At 41.7% G+C, this 14,968-nt stretch overlaps 1 protein-coding gene across 1 annotated transcript in view; it reads left to right on the top strand.

The window, feature by feature from the left end:
• The window catches only part of lrpprc (leucine-rich pentatricopeptide repeat containing), a 68,332-nt gene that overhangs the window by 42,376 nt on the left and 10,988 nt on the right, over positions 1-14,968 (top strand). Inside the window, exons 26-32 of the mRNA XM_008428723.2 lie at positions 3,870-3,938; positions 4,017-4,107; positions 4,610-4,752; positions 6,015-6,132; positions 6,486-6,612; positions 11,658-11,746; positions 11,852-12,056. Coding sequence (XP_008426945.1) covers positions 3,870-3,938; positions 4,017-4,107; positions 4,610-4,752; positions 6,015-6,132; positions 6,486-6,612; positions 11,658-11,746; positions 11,852-12,056 — 842 coding nt within the window. The remainder of the gene's footprint in view (positions 1-3,869; positions 3,939-4,016; positions 4,108-4,609; positions 4,753-6,014; positions 6,133-6,485; positions 6,613-11,657; positions 11,747-11,851; positions 12,057-14,968) is intronic.

Genomic DNA, 14,968 nt, shown 5'->3' on the forward strand with positions numbered 1-14,968 from the left:
TCACAACAGCAGCAGCGCCTGCATTACTGCAGACAAAGCTCCGTTTCCCGATTCATCCCAACATCGTAAACAAGACATTAACATTTTTAAAAAACCAACACGGAGGGAGCAGTCCATCTTTTCCGGTCGACCACTGGATGAGTGACAGCAGTCCATAAAACTGAAAGCTGAGTTCATATTATAAACGTATGATCCTAAATAAATGGATTGGGGCCGTTAGCTTTACTAGCATGCTTAGTTTTCCAAAAGACTGAAAACATTTCCAAATCTTGCATGCTTCGTAACTGACAAAGATTTAAAGATAAAAAAGAAAAACCTGATTCCTGAGTTTGAGCTGAACATCGTCTGATTCTGATCCGATAAGATGATTTTTCAATTAAAAACCCCACTAATGTTTGCCTAATTATGTATTGTTTTTTCACTTAACTTTGCCAGTGATGAATACATTAACTCATCTGTTGTGGTTAAAAACCCAGCGAGTCATATCAACTCATTCTTCTGCAGTTTTCATGAAAGCGTTTTTGTTTTATTGAGCATAAAAAAAGGAGGAGGGAAGGGAAGGAGAATTTCACAGTCGCCATTTCAGCTAGCGCTGCTTCGACTGCAGAACAAAGTCTCTTAATTAAAAGTTCACTTTCATCCATCTGCTACGCTTACATTGCGATGAAGGCGACACTCGGGCGACTACAACAGAATCATATCGCTCATCGCTCAAATATTAACACTTACACACTCAGACGCACAAATACTTTTTTTTTATCCCTTTGAGAGCGTCAAGTGGCCGTCCAGTGTGGTGTCTCTCTTTAGGCTCTGTTTGGTATAATTGGCAGCTGATTAATCACAGCTAATTAAGTGTAATGATAGAGAAAGGTGGCCAATTTTGTGCTAAATGGTCACAGTTGGGTAGGGAGGGGACTGTCAGGTGGCCAGGTCCTATTATTGCTGCAGGAAGTGTGTGCATGTGTGTGATGGTCAAGGTTAGGTAGTATTGCTAAAGAGTGGTGAGCTATTATGTGTTTTTATGTTAGGGAGAGGGCTTGGATTGTGTGTGTGGGATAAGTGGTGATTAGTGCAATGGGGACATTAGGAACTGAGATGGTGAGGGTTTGTTAAGTGGAGGTAAGACGAGGTCATCTTTGGCCCTTTTTTTTGTTGTTTTATTTTGGAGAGAAGTTTCAATGCCACGAGAGTCAAAGAAAACTATTAAAGATGCAGCCGAGTGTGTTTACATTTGGTCGTCCTGGTAATCTGAATTGCTTGACATTTTTTTTTTTTTCTCCCTCCTTACTTTGATAGCGCCGTTGTTTTCTTCTCCCGCTTTGGATTCTTTTGATCGGCATCTGCATATGTCGGCGCCGCGGTTTCTTACTTCTGAGGTTTCCAGGCCCAGATTAGGGAGATTTCCACTGACTGATTCAGAATCCCAAACATTTCTGTGTGTGTGTGTTCTCCTGCTGCTTTGAGCCCTCAAGACTCTTCCAAGTAAAATGAATCTCAGGCAGAAAAAAAAAAAAAAAGATGGAGCGCTTGCGCTGAGCCTTAGTCTCTAAGAAGATTAGACAGACTGAAAGAGAGAGAGAGAATGAGTGAGTGCTACACATTTTAATTTGTCCCTTTGGCTGCTTGGGTAAGAACATAATGCCTTTGACTGGGACGGCTAGAGGGATGGAGGGGAACGGGAGGACAAGAGATTTGGAAGAAGGGGTAGAAATCTGGAAGGGATGACGGCAGAGAGGGCTGCTCGCAGAAAGAGATGAAGCTCATCTTTCCTTTACGTTTCCCTCCCTCTTAAAGCGTGACGGGTGCCCATCAAAGAGGCCAGCGGGGATTGAGGGTCGTTGATCCGCTGTCAGATTAACGTCCCGGCCTGATCGTTCTGTGTTCTCTGCTCCCAGATTACCGAGAAGAAGAGAGAGGGAGAGTGAAATTTCTCAATCCCAGTCTTATTCAGATTGTATCAAAGCCCCGCAGGGGACAGATGAAATCCTGATCGCTCTTATTCCACGATAATAATCATGTAGGCTCTGGACGTATCGGGCTAAATCGCTGCTACATGAGCCTGCAGATCAATCTATGTCAGACCTTATTGACAGCAAAAAATGCTCCGCTTATCTGCGTATCATTGGTGTTTGAAAAGTAAAAACAAATCTCTGGAAAATGGAGGACGACAGATGCCAGGGACAGCGTTTTAATCCTCTTTTGTTTTGTTGTTGTTTTTTTTTTTTTTTTTTTTGCATCTTTTGTCTGTTTTATGCCGTGGCATCATTTTAAATTTTCTATCTGGTACTAAGAATTCACTTAAAACTGCATAATGCTATTATTGAAATTGCGTGTTGGTTTTGTGTCGCTTCTAAACCTGGTATCCATGACTCCTAACCCTCAGAGTGAAGCAACGATGGATTTCATCTTTTGAATCTAATTCTTGTTTTTAAAAGTTATTGAAGCCGTATTTTGTGCTGTCAGTCCTTCTTGAAACAAAAGATTAAAATTATATGGCTTAAAAGTAAGATTTCTTTTTTTTTTCCACATCAAATCCAATTTTAATCAATTTTTACAATAAAAAAGAAATTGCAAGTGACGGAAAATATTTCTGAAAAGTATTTCAATCCCTCTTTGTTAGTTGGACGATGGACTATTAGGGCCAGCTTGCAAGAATTTTTTATTATGAGAATATTGTCATATTGTCAAAACAAGCAGAATAAACACAACAGGAATGTCTTAAAATTAGTAGAGAAAAAGTCGTTTTAATGAGAAAAAACTTGAATAATACATTTTTTGTTATTTTTCATGTTGGAGTTCTCATAAAGTTACTTATACGTTCTCCTAATATGAAGACTTTATTCTCAAATTACTACGACTAATAACATTGTGACTTTTGGTCAAAAAAAAAAAAAAGTCAGTCCTTTAAATTCCATCAAAGACGCTCGTCAGTAAAGACTGAAGACTGAAGTAAGACACTGAAGTATGGAAACATGACGAGTGCATCGGTTTAAAAAAGAAAGTCCTGATTTTCCAGAAATGGAAATGGATTTCATTTCATTTAGAAATGAAATCTTCAAAAACCACAAATTCAATGAATCGATAAAATCGATCAATCGCCCAGCCCTAGTTCAAATAAAGGTTTATTTTTTATGAGTTTCCTGCCGTTCCTAAGTCTGTTTTTTATTTATGTATTCTGGAACTGTATCCTTACTGATGAAGGGTTTTAAAGAGATAAAATTAAGAAATATAAATCATTTTTAAAAAGTGTGGAGAACCTATACGAAACAGAACAGAACATCATTAACTAACCAATACACAATTTTAAGTAAAATACCTGATCCAAATGCTAAGGGCGACCCAAAAAACCAGAAAAACAACCAAATAAAGCACGTTTTCCAAAACATCAACGAGCTACATGTACGGGGGCACAATATTGCCATAAATCATATTGTTTTGGCTTCATTTTAATCTGCGTGTCTTGGTCTTTGATGGTACGAGTGGAAAGCCCCGCAGAGGCTTTCCACTGTCCAGAGGCCTGTCAGCTCATAATCCAGCAAAAAGCTATTTTTGTAAACACATTTCAAAACAAGTGAAATATTAAACTCTATTCATTCTACCCTGAAAATACTCCTAAAGCATCCCTAAGCTTTTTCAACCTTTGTTTTGATTCTGTCTGAATAATGATTACTCTTCTTTGTTTTGTTTTTGTGCTTTTTGAAGAATTAAAAAAATTCCTCCTTATGTAGAGAGATTTACACATTTTAGCTTCAACCTAATTGGTAAAAAGTAATTTATAAAAAGCTGAACTGCTGGTGTTTTTTAACACAACACGGTGCAACATCCAACCAACACGTGCTTGTTGAATATCATCTCGTTTGTTTTGTTAGACCCCTGGTTTGAGGGCGAAGCCTGGACGCCTGCAGTGGTACGCAGAGAAATGCATCGCTTCTAATCAGGTAACGAATGCATACGCAGCATTACATAAAGTACGGGGAAAGATTCTGGTGCTGATTGGGTTCATGTGTTTCTTGTAGATGGAGGCCTTGGAGCAGATGGTGGAAATGACATCCAAGCTGTTTGAGTGCGACAGAGACGAGATGTACAGTTACATCCTGAGGCTCTGCAGTGAGTCTTGTCCTTCGTCTGTCCCGTTTCTGTTCGTCTCCGTTTGTGTTTTTGATGGGTTTGCACCCGCCGCTCCTCGGCGCCCCCCGCTCCGTTGACCTCCCGTATCTGCCGTGCTCTCCGGCGTGCCAGGCTCTCTCCTCAGCGTGTGACTGAGTGGGATCGGTCGAGGCGCGGTGTGATTGCCGCAGCCCCGAGCCGGGCTGATAACAATTGCGATTGGAGTGCTAAAGCTGATTGTCATTGTCCCGTTGCCCCCACTCCTCTCCACACACACGCGCGTCGTAGTTGGCGTGTTTGATAAATTACAGCGTAGTTGAGGGTGAGTCAGTTGATCAGATTAGAGCTCTGATTGCCTTCTCCCAGCATGAAGCGCTTTGTCGCAAATTGGCCTGCGGGGAAAGAACAGGAGGCGGGCCGACCACTCGGCCTCGCAGGTCGCCGTGTCACGCTCTTAACCGATAAATAAACCTTTCACTGATTAGGTTCTGGTTGTTTTCAGAGGAAACCAATGACTGGCAGAAGGCAGAAGCCACATGGACCAAGATGCAGGAAGAGAACGTGATTCCCAGGGAGAGGACCCTGCGCTTACTAGCAGACATCCTGAAGAGTAACCACCAGGAGGTGCCCTTCGAGGTGCCTGAGGTAAAACTCCAGGCTCAAACGGCTCTAAAATGTCTTGTTAGACAGAGTTGGATAACTTACTTTCACTGTTAGACAAGCAGTGGAAAAACAAGGATTAGGAGAGACTTGCATTCGTCCATAAAATACCTGGTCTTTGCATATTTGTATTTATATTCTGACCACTTTAGAAATCTGCTATGAATCCTGCATCCATTCTGCACTATCTGTCTGTCTGATCTCCAATTTTTCCTTCATAATGGTCTTAAAAAGTTTTAAATTTGAGTTGGTGAAACCCTGAATAAGCAAAAATGTTAAAAATAGCTGCATGAATATGGAAAATCTAAATGTCTGCAATATTTTGTAAGTTTGCAGACTGTGTGATTACCAAGACCTAAAACACATCTATTCGTAACACCGTGGTCCAGTCATCCTAATATTTTCAAACTCATGATACAACAAGTTAGTCTTTTATTTTTAATAAAGCTAACTGAATAGATTATTCAGAGAGGCCTCTAATTGTTGAAGCTGCCAAAAAAAAAATCAAAAAACCCTCCAACTCTTATCAGCTGCTCTCCAAACCGCCTCCCACTTTGCTCCACTTTAAGCTTCTGTTCATTACATGCAGAGCAAACAGGATTGAAGCTCTGATCTGATGTGTAGTCAATCAGATGAGCTGGCTGGTGAGAGGAATTACAGATTGATCTGTCTGTAAATCTGTAATGCCCGACTAATTTAGCCCGCAGCTAAATGCCGCCATATGGCTGCAGCTTGATGCTCAGCTGGACTGAAATTAAGAGAGAATCTGAATTTTAATTTGGAGTTAAAAGAAGCTGGACTGTTGCTTTAAAATCTGCTACTGCTGCTGCTCCATTCCTCCTCAGATTTGGTTTTTTTTCCCCCGTATCTTCACTTTGCATGCTCCAGCAGCAAAGTGTGATGAGACAGGAAGTGATTGCTGTTGCCTGAAGCGATGAACTTTGTGACCCCCGGGGCTCTTCGGTTGACACTTCCCGCTCCGACACACAAACTCTCTGACGCACACGCTCTTCTCTTGCCCTTGGGGTGCCAGACCTAATTTGCCCCCAGCCAATACAGCTTAACCCCCTCCCCTTGCAGTGGCACGGGTGAGCGAGCATCACGGGACCCCGGCCGGCGCTGCCGCGCTGCTATGTACACACCATCGCACGGCCGCTCGACGGTGTTCTCAGGGCGGCCGTAGCTGTGTTTTGACGGAAACTTCACACTCTGTTTTAGCTCTTTGATCTCGTGTGTTTCCTTTGCAGACTTGGTACGAACAAGCCGCCTCCCCCACGCAGCAGGTCGAGTCACAGCCGCCCCTTCTGGAAGCCGATGGTTACCAGAGCCGCCTGCTGACGCTCTGTAAGAAGGGCAAAGTCAAAGGTAAGCAGCAGGAGGTCCGAGTGATGTAGTTGCATGACATAGAAAACACGAGATGTCACATTTATAATGGGTAAAACTAACCATATATTTTATTACTAGGTAATAACTTTTCCCCAAAACTCCCATTTGGCTCCTTCTCAAAGTTTCTTCTTGCACACAAGTCATATTTTTGTAGCAACATGTCAGAAACATTCGTTTAACTTGAGATATTTGGACTGGAAACTAAACAAAAATACTCTTTAAGATTTTTAAGGTTTTCATACACCTTAGTTTTTTGGTATTGGGTAGTTCTTAAAGAATATTTTGAAATTCTCCCTTTACTGAATGTTTTTTATTTTTATTTTCTATTGCAGAAGCATTGGATGTTGTGAAGGAGGTGGATGAAAGGGGCGTGGCCCTCGGCAGTCTTTCATACGACCACGTGATCCGAGCTCTGCTGGCTCAGGGACACATTGAGGACGCCATGGTGGTCAAGCAGCTGTAGGTGTCCCGGCCACTGATCCTGTAACTCATTTCAGGTGTAGTGAGTTAAACACAAACGCAGATGGTGAGGACTTCACGATCAGACCAAAGAACCACTGGTGATGTAGAAAACGAGGGCTGCACAGAATTGGCAAAACTGCAGCTGGTATTTTGTTGCTGAATAATTTCCAAACTTTCCATCTTTCTTGTCTATCAACTGGTCTTCTCAGTTCTCTTGATTCCTTAAGTGACGCTCTAAGCAATGAGGTGTTGGGCATTGTGAGGCTCAGTTAGTAGAGAACATGCACGGAGGCTTTAGTCCTTGACACCTTAACAGGGTGTCTGCGCACTCTTAGAAAGTCTTAAATACATGTTTCTAAAATTGAGGCCTTAAAATATCTTCATTAAACAAAATGTACATAACAGGTCTTATATTTTGTCATGACAGGGCTATTTGATTTCATACATTCTCCTATATGTTGTTTTTTTATTGTCTCAGGACTTTTTATTACGCAAAGGTTTGAGTCAGGTAGACATCTTTATTACGTGACCTGAGGCAGATGAGGCTACCGGTAACTAGCTGCTAACATACTCTTGCTAGCTAGCTAGTTTTTCTACATCTGTTACTGGTGATTGGCTTGACAGACGGGGAGAAACGAGACAGGGAGAAACGAGACAGAGTGTCAGGCAAACCCAACCCCACCCAACAGGATGTCACAGCGGCAAAAGTTTAACATTTTTCAATTTTCTTTTGTCGCATTATGAGCGCAAAATTTTATGTGAACTTGGCTGGAGGAGGGCAAAAGATTGTTGCCTCATTGTGCAACTTCTACAGGTGAAGGCTTATGGAGAAATGTATGACAAAGCGGCTGCTCAGAGCCGCAAAGAGACCCCAGAAATTTAACTATTTTTGTCATGCTTAGTTGCATAAGAGCAGTATCTCATAATCATGCCCTTTATTTATAGATTTTTCTCTCTTAAATTTCGTTAAAAGTCTTCAAAAGTCTCAAATTTGACTTGCTGAAAACCTGCCGAAACCAAGCTGAAGCAACCAAAGTTTGAAAGGCCTTCGGAAAATGTGTGATCAGAAAAAAAATATTACGTTTAAAATATTTTTCGCGACTATTTGGGTAAACATTCCCCTCTCTTTAAGGACAGATGGTTCGTCTCCATGTTGTGGCTCTGAAAACAGAATAACACCAAACTGAACACGCAACGTATTTAATTCTCTGCTCCCGTCCCGCTCATCCTCCGCCTGCGGCCGCTGAGGACACATGACGTTCAAACCGCTGCTCCTCAGCAGACACGAGGATTATACGCGGATTGCCTGTTAACACACTCAACGCCGCTGGAAACGAACAATAGTTTGCTCTAAGCCGCAGGATACAGAAACACTCGGATGTCCAGATTATTTTCTGGGGAGGGTTTTCTGAGAAGCTCCGTCCTGGAACGTCAGTCTTCTTCCAATTAGAGATGTATCATGTGTTGCACAGTTGCTGGGTGGAGAGGCGGGGGTCATATCGGGGCTCCACGGCCGAAGACAAATGGACAAAAAGATCCGAGCTTAAAGCAGAGCAGATCTCCAGCTTGGGCGTTTTTTGGGGGGTATTCTCCCTGCATTTCCTTTATCTCCTGTTCTCCCCTTTTCAGCGCTTTCTTTCCGCAGAAGAAAACACAGAAGCAAAGGAGATAATCACGTAATGACACACACCAAGAGGGGAGCCGCGGTGGCTAAATTGGTACAGAAAGAGGAAAAGAGAAGAAGAAAAAAAAAAACATGTAAAAACATCCATTACACTATCAGCCTCTTTCCCGCTCTGTTTTCTCAGCTCTCTACGCGGTTCGGTCTCTTTTATTACAAATATAATCATATCAATTTTCGAGCCGCGTTTCTACAAGCGCGAGGAAACATGAGTGATAACCCATCTCCAGCCTCTGCTTGAATTGGTTTATGGCATCCCCGCCTGGATAAAAGCAGAGTTTATCTGCGCTCTTAATGAGAAGTGAAATGAGCTGAGAGGAGAGTCGAGGGAAAGATGGAAATGTGTATATAAAAAAAGAAAACAGAGGCTAAATGGGAAAGGAGGAGTGAATGAGAGCTAGATTTAATCATGTATGAGGATAATGAAGACGCTACAGGCTTTAATTCAGATTGTGTGTGTGCGTGTGTGTGTGTGTTTTAGGGTAATCTGTGTAGAATTGAGCAGTTGGGTCCTTATGGTGAGATTAAGGGATTGAGAGATAGAGGAAGAAGCAAGAGAGAAATTCATTGGCTAAAAGGCAGGAGAAGGTGAGAGTGAAGGCGGAGGGTGTGTGTGTGTGTGTGCGTGTGTGTGTGTGTGTTGGAGGAAGGTGAGCCACGGACACCCTCAAGAGATTTTTTTTTCTTCTCCCGCTCGATAAGAATAATTCTACCCCCTCTCCGGTCTGCTCGGCTCGTCGGCCCCCCAGCAATCAGTCAGCGACCCTGTTACCGCTCCAATCTTCGGCTTGACCCCGTCGCAGCAGCTGCCGGATGCTGCTTGGCCTGGTGTCGTCGTGGCGATAAGGATTGCCAGCCTGATGCTCAATTGAGCGCGAGGATTAATCTGGTTGTGGGGCTATAATGATAAATAAATTAAAAAATAAGAAGAAGCAGGAGGCAAGTTTGATTGAGGTTTTAGTGGCGGACAAAAAAAAAAGAAAGGAAGAGACACCTCTCCCTGGAAAATGATGGAGAGGAAGAAGCTCCCACAGGCCTCAGTTGGCCTCTTTTTTTCTACATTTTGTTACAGATGGCTATAATTAATTTTATTAAATGTGGATCAAACTCGAGACCCACGGGCCAAATCCGGCCCAGCAGAAGTTTTCATGCGGCCATCTAGACTCTAAAAATAAAACCTTCCAGATTACAGCTGTCTGTAAATCAGCAGTTTTGTCTGCTGATTACATCTTCATGTAATCTAATATTATTTAAATTCAAAAGAAACTGAGTTACCAAGACCAGGCAGTCATGAGTCTGTCATACCACAACAGTCTTCAGTCAGAGGCCTCTTCAGAATCATTGTAAGACTGACTGCTACAGACACTTATCCCCTCTGGGATAAATAAAGTATTTTTGTATTTAATTTAATCTGAATTTAGCAGTTTTGAGTTGGTACTTTGCTCACTGTGGTTTAGGAAATCGCTCTGAGGTGCACCTGAGCATCATTTTTAGGTCTGGACTTTGACTGAGCCATTCTAAACACAGGAATATTTTTTTAATCTGAATCATCTCATTGTGGCTGAGATTGAAATTGCACGCAAGCCGACTCTTCACAAATTTTGGTGCCTTCTGAAAGAAATGGGTTGCATTAAATTTTATTAAGGGGTATCAGAGTGAAGGTGGCTGAGTGAAAATGCATGGAAAACTTGAAAACCATACATTTTCCTTTCTCTTAGCAATTATTCTCTGCTTTATAATACTCTGTGCATTGAGGGTTGAGGCTTTCATGTGAAAAAATTTACAAAAAAAAAGTTATAAATACTTTAGCGAAGATCTGTACAAACCAGATCTTAAGGATCTTCCCATTTATGATGACATCATTCAAGTGATTGATATGTGTGTGTTATATTGGGGTCACAGCAGGCGTCGTATCAGAGGTTCAGACTTTCCACCAATCAGATTTGTCCCTATTGTCTTGAGATCATGTGTTTATCCCCTCTGCCCCGTTTTTCCTCTAAATGTGATGCCTCATAACGATGCACAATCTAAAGCCTAAGACGACACGTATATAGTTCAATCATCGCAGATTACAAAGATTTGACCCTAATGGAACAACACTGCACTATCAGCTTTTAGAGCTGGAAATAATGGACTTCCTTGTAGAGTCGGTCAAACATGGATGAAAATCTACCATGTGTACACGATCTAATATCAAGTGGGGGAAAAAAAGATGAGTCCTTTTCATTTTCATAGGTACAACTCGCCCTTCGCGGGATTACATGACTCAGAAATGAAAACCCGAGGCCACTCTGGTGGCTCCCGGCACGCTACATGCGCGGAAACTTGCCTTTGTTTTAATTAACGTCACTTGTAAAGATGATCTCATGGCGAAGTGGCGGATTTTCTACACGCTAAAACACGGGGAGAAAAATTACTTGATTCGATTTGCCAAATGAAACACCTGGAAAAAAAACAAACAAAAAAAACAACTGTGTAGCGATGTGAGATACTGATGCAGGAATTGTCTGCAGGTAATACGAACATGAAGGATTTCTGCACAGGGATTACCTGCTGAACCAACAAACACCCAATGAAGTCACAATCCATAACGGTTGTTCCTTTCACGCAGCATTTATCACACTTACTGGCAGCCATCCTGAAGATAATAGCTTACCTTTTATTGTAGTAACAGAACCTCACTGAAACAATTTGAGCAGTCTGACCTGCGAGCGCATTTATTCAGCAAAGGGAAAAACGTCTCCGGTTGCTAACAGAATAGCAAAAGCTGGCACAGATTTTTTTTTTTTAAGCATGCATGAAGATTTTCATTCTAACAAGATTCCTAAAGCTTGTGGGAGAGAGACAAGCCCGCAGCATCACAAATCCTCCGTCATACTTAATAAAAGGGAGGAGGTTCCTTCTGACATTTAGATCCACTTTCACTTTTTCTTCCTTCTTTACTCTTTGCCATCTTCTCTTTGTTGTCCTTCCTTCCTTTTTCTTAGCTTAATTTAAAGTGTCCTCCTTTCTTTACTTCCTTGTATCCTTTCTCCCTTCCTTCCACACTCTTTTATTTCTCCTTCCTTCCTTCTATACTTCCTTATATCTTTCTTTCCATGTTTCCTTGTAATTTTCAAATTTAAACCTTGTCCACTGTAGAAACATCTGCTTTCCAATCACAGTGAACTTTAATCATTTATGTTTTGTTCTTTTAAATGAACATAAAGGAACGTGAATGCTGGAAAGCTTGGCCAGAGAAGATATTTTTATGTGAATAAATGTGCAGGAGCCCTGTACTTATTTCTAACGGACATGTCTGAGTGTGAAATTATCCATCAAACACGTTGATTTAAGAAACAAATCTGTGTTTTGTCTTCAGGGCTCAGTCTCATCTGCCGGGCTTCAAGCTGAGTGAGATCGCCAACAACTTGCTCATCATCTCATACAGCAAAAGAGGCCAGACCAGAGGTAAGTCATGTCTTAGTGCCAGGTGCAGAAATGTTTCACACACACACACACACACACATACATATATGCATCATGTTTCCTCTACCTTTCTGTGGTCGTTTGCAGAGGCTCTGGAGAAGCTGAAGTACTTGCTTCAGCTGAATCAAGTGCCCTCACACCTGGCCATCACCAGACTGGTTCAGGCCCTCGGTAACCAAGGCAACGTAGCAGGAATTCAGGAAGTGGAATCTGTGGTCAAGACCCTCGGCACCAACCTCAACCTGTCCAGAATGGTGTTCGCCAACAACACAGCTCTGGCGCACATCGCTAAGTAAGGCTTCGGAGTCATTTCTCGTTTCGCCCAATTTTTTATTTTATTTTATTTTTTTTTATTTTAACCAACGTCTTTGGTGGCTAAGGACTAACTCCAGCGTATTTAGTCCAGAAACGTACCAAGCATGAGGACGGATTTCCGATATGATTAGTGTGAATGGCAGTACTTTGGCACTTTCAATGGTCAGACAATCCTTTTTTTCTTGGTGGTACAACTTGTATGGTTTGTCTTCTAGTAAGACTTTGGGGCTCAGTCTTCTTTGTTAGACTACAAAACTTTTCTCCAGGCCAGCTGTGAGTTTCTGTCAAAGTGTTTCCCTCCTTTCTTGGCCGGTTCTCTCTCACGGTCCTCCATATTTTTGTTGAACACATTTCACTGCAGACTCTGACATCAGGGCCTTCGTGGCGCTTCGGGTTACGATGATCCTTCTGGATTGTTCTCGGCCGCCTTCATCAGTCCTTTGAGTCAGATATTTAAAATGTGGACATAATTGGACGCGATTGCCGACAACACATCGATGTAGTTTAGGTTTCATAATGTAGGCCAATTTTAAGCTTCTAGATTTGAACATTTACAAAACATGCTTAAAAGTCATATTTGTTTATCTTCTTGAGTGGATTATAGTTTGTAAAATGTGAAAAGGTCTTTTTGTTTTGTAAATAAAAGTTTAGAAGTCAGATCTACAACAAAACGTAACAAACTCTGCCTTTTCTGCCTAGAGGATTTATCAAATGTCCTGCTGGATTTACTCAGGAAGCTCGTTGACGGCTACAAAAAGCTAACGGACATTTAACCACACATCAGCAGGGCTGCATGTTCACGTCTGAGCCAGAATATATAATTTTGACCCTTCTTGAATCGGATAAAATCTTCATTACATTCAATGTTAAGCGCCCAGTTCTTGTTAGTTTGCATTTTCAATTCCACTTTGGACAATCTCCACCCACAAATGAATGGGACGATGAGCGAATGTAAACTCTGAATGACTGCAAGACGAACCGAGCAAATACAATTTCAACTCGGTCCTTCCTTTGTTTAAACAAACATAATAATTTAATAGCGCAGCGGCAGTGTGAGAGGATTGAGGATGACACACTCTTGCAGTAAAAGCTTGCAGGGAGAGCGAGGCGTCGAGGACAAAAAGGAAACACAAGCATAATAGGTTTATTCATGGGCCCGTCCTCCTCTGCTGCGTCTCAAACAAAAGAGAACAAAATAATAAAACGCGCTGCACATCAAAGTTTTATCGCGGCACATGCCGCATTAGCGCGTGCGTCCCCCCCCCCCCCGTGCCAACTCGGAGGGACGACAGGAAGTGCAAAAAGGCGCAGCGATGTTACGCCCGGTTGGACATTGCAACGCCGGCCTGTCAGCTTGAACCCTGACCCCTGCGAGCGGCGGCTCTGAGCACCAGTGACACGCGCTGCGCCGCCGCATCTGAGTGGAGCTGACTGGTTAAGAGCCGCAGCGGAGAACCGGGCCGGTCCGGGAAGCCTGGTGCCACATTTAGAGGGGGGGCCCTTCGCTGAATTATTCAGACGGTCCCAGTCGCAACAATCAGCGCAGATATGTTCCCATACACACACACACACACACACACATACACCGTTGGTGAAATATTCATCACGGCTGGCGAAGGGCAGGCAGAGCGCGGGCAGCGTAAAGTGTTTGAGCTCAGGTTGCCAGATTGAGTCGGATTAGATTTGTTGTGCTTTGGTTGTGGCAACCTCAGCATAAAAAAAACTGAGCAATAAAAATCACAGGAATGTCTGAGAAATTAGTCCCAAAGGGAGGATGAAAAGGGCACAGCAGGAAGTATACATTCATGTTTTAAGTATAAAATAAGCAATATGGAGAACCTTTATTGTCTTTGTTGTTGTTTTTTTAAAATATCCAGTCATGTTAAACATTTTGTTTATAGAAAAACATTTAGCATCTCTCAACTAGTCGACTGATGTTCTTTCTAAAAGCTGAAACACAAACTGGTTGGTGTGAAATAGTTGATGCTTAGTTGTTTATGTTATAGGGAACATGTTCATTTTAAAATATAAACAAATGGCGTAAAAAATAAATTGGTAAAAACATAGACAACAAATGACCAAAATATGTCCATAATCAAAAGTTTTCAAAACATTTCTCCATAACAGCGACAGCTACTTCAGTTACCAAAAGCAAAAAAGAAAAAATGTATACCGTTTCTATCCAAAACATATATTATCTTAAACAGGAAAAACGTGGTGATATTATGTTTGATGTATTTTATGCCAGATGTTTATGAAAATTAACTCTGTACCCAAATGGATTCACTTACCCATCCTGACCATTTGATTCAGGTGTGCCAATCACCTCGATGACTTCAGGTGTGTAAAATCCAGCAGCTGGCCAATCAGAATGCTTCGACTAACGCTTGTGAAAGACCGGGTTGCTCAGCAAAGTCTGTCGTTTTAGCATTGATAGAATAAGTAATAAAAGTATGTCTGATTCATGCTAATATCGGTATCGGCCAATGCTCAAAGCTGCGATATCTGTATCTTTGATGTGAGCTGCTCACGTCTGTCGGCTGCTTTGAAGGAACGTCCTGTTTGAGTACTTCAAACGCTACCTACATTAAGTCCCAGGGGATTGGAGTAGGTCTAAATGTACACTGCAAAAAGTCCCCTTTCAAAAACAAGAAAAAAAAGTACAAAAATAGGGTATAATTTTCTCAAAATAAGAAAAATTATCTGCCAACAGAACAAGAAAATTTATCTTGTCAAGATTTTCTAAAACAAGAAAAAATATCTTACCAAGATAAACCTACAATATCTTAAAATTAGTGTATTTTTACTTAAAACAAGCCAATTTTACTTATACGAGTAAGATATATTATCTTATTTTAAGAAAAATTATCTCAAGTAAAGAAAATGTTA

The sequence above is a fragment of the Poecilia reticulata genome, linkage group LG15 (assembly GCF_000633615.1).
Source record: "Poecilia reticulata strain Guanapo linkage group LG15, Guppy_female_1.0+MT, whole genome shotgun sequence".
Lineage (NCBI taxonomy): Eukaryota > Metazoa > Chordata > Actinopteri > Cyprinodontiformes > Poeciliidae > Poecilia > Poecilia reticulata.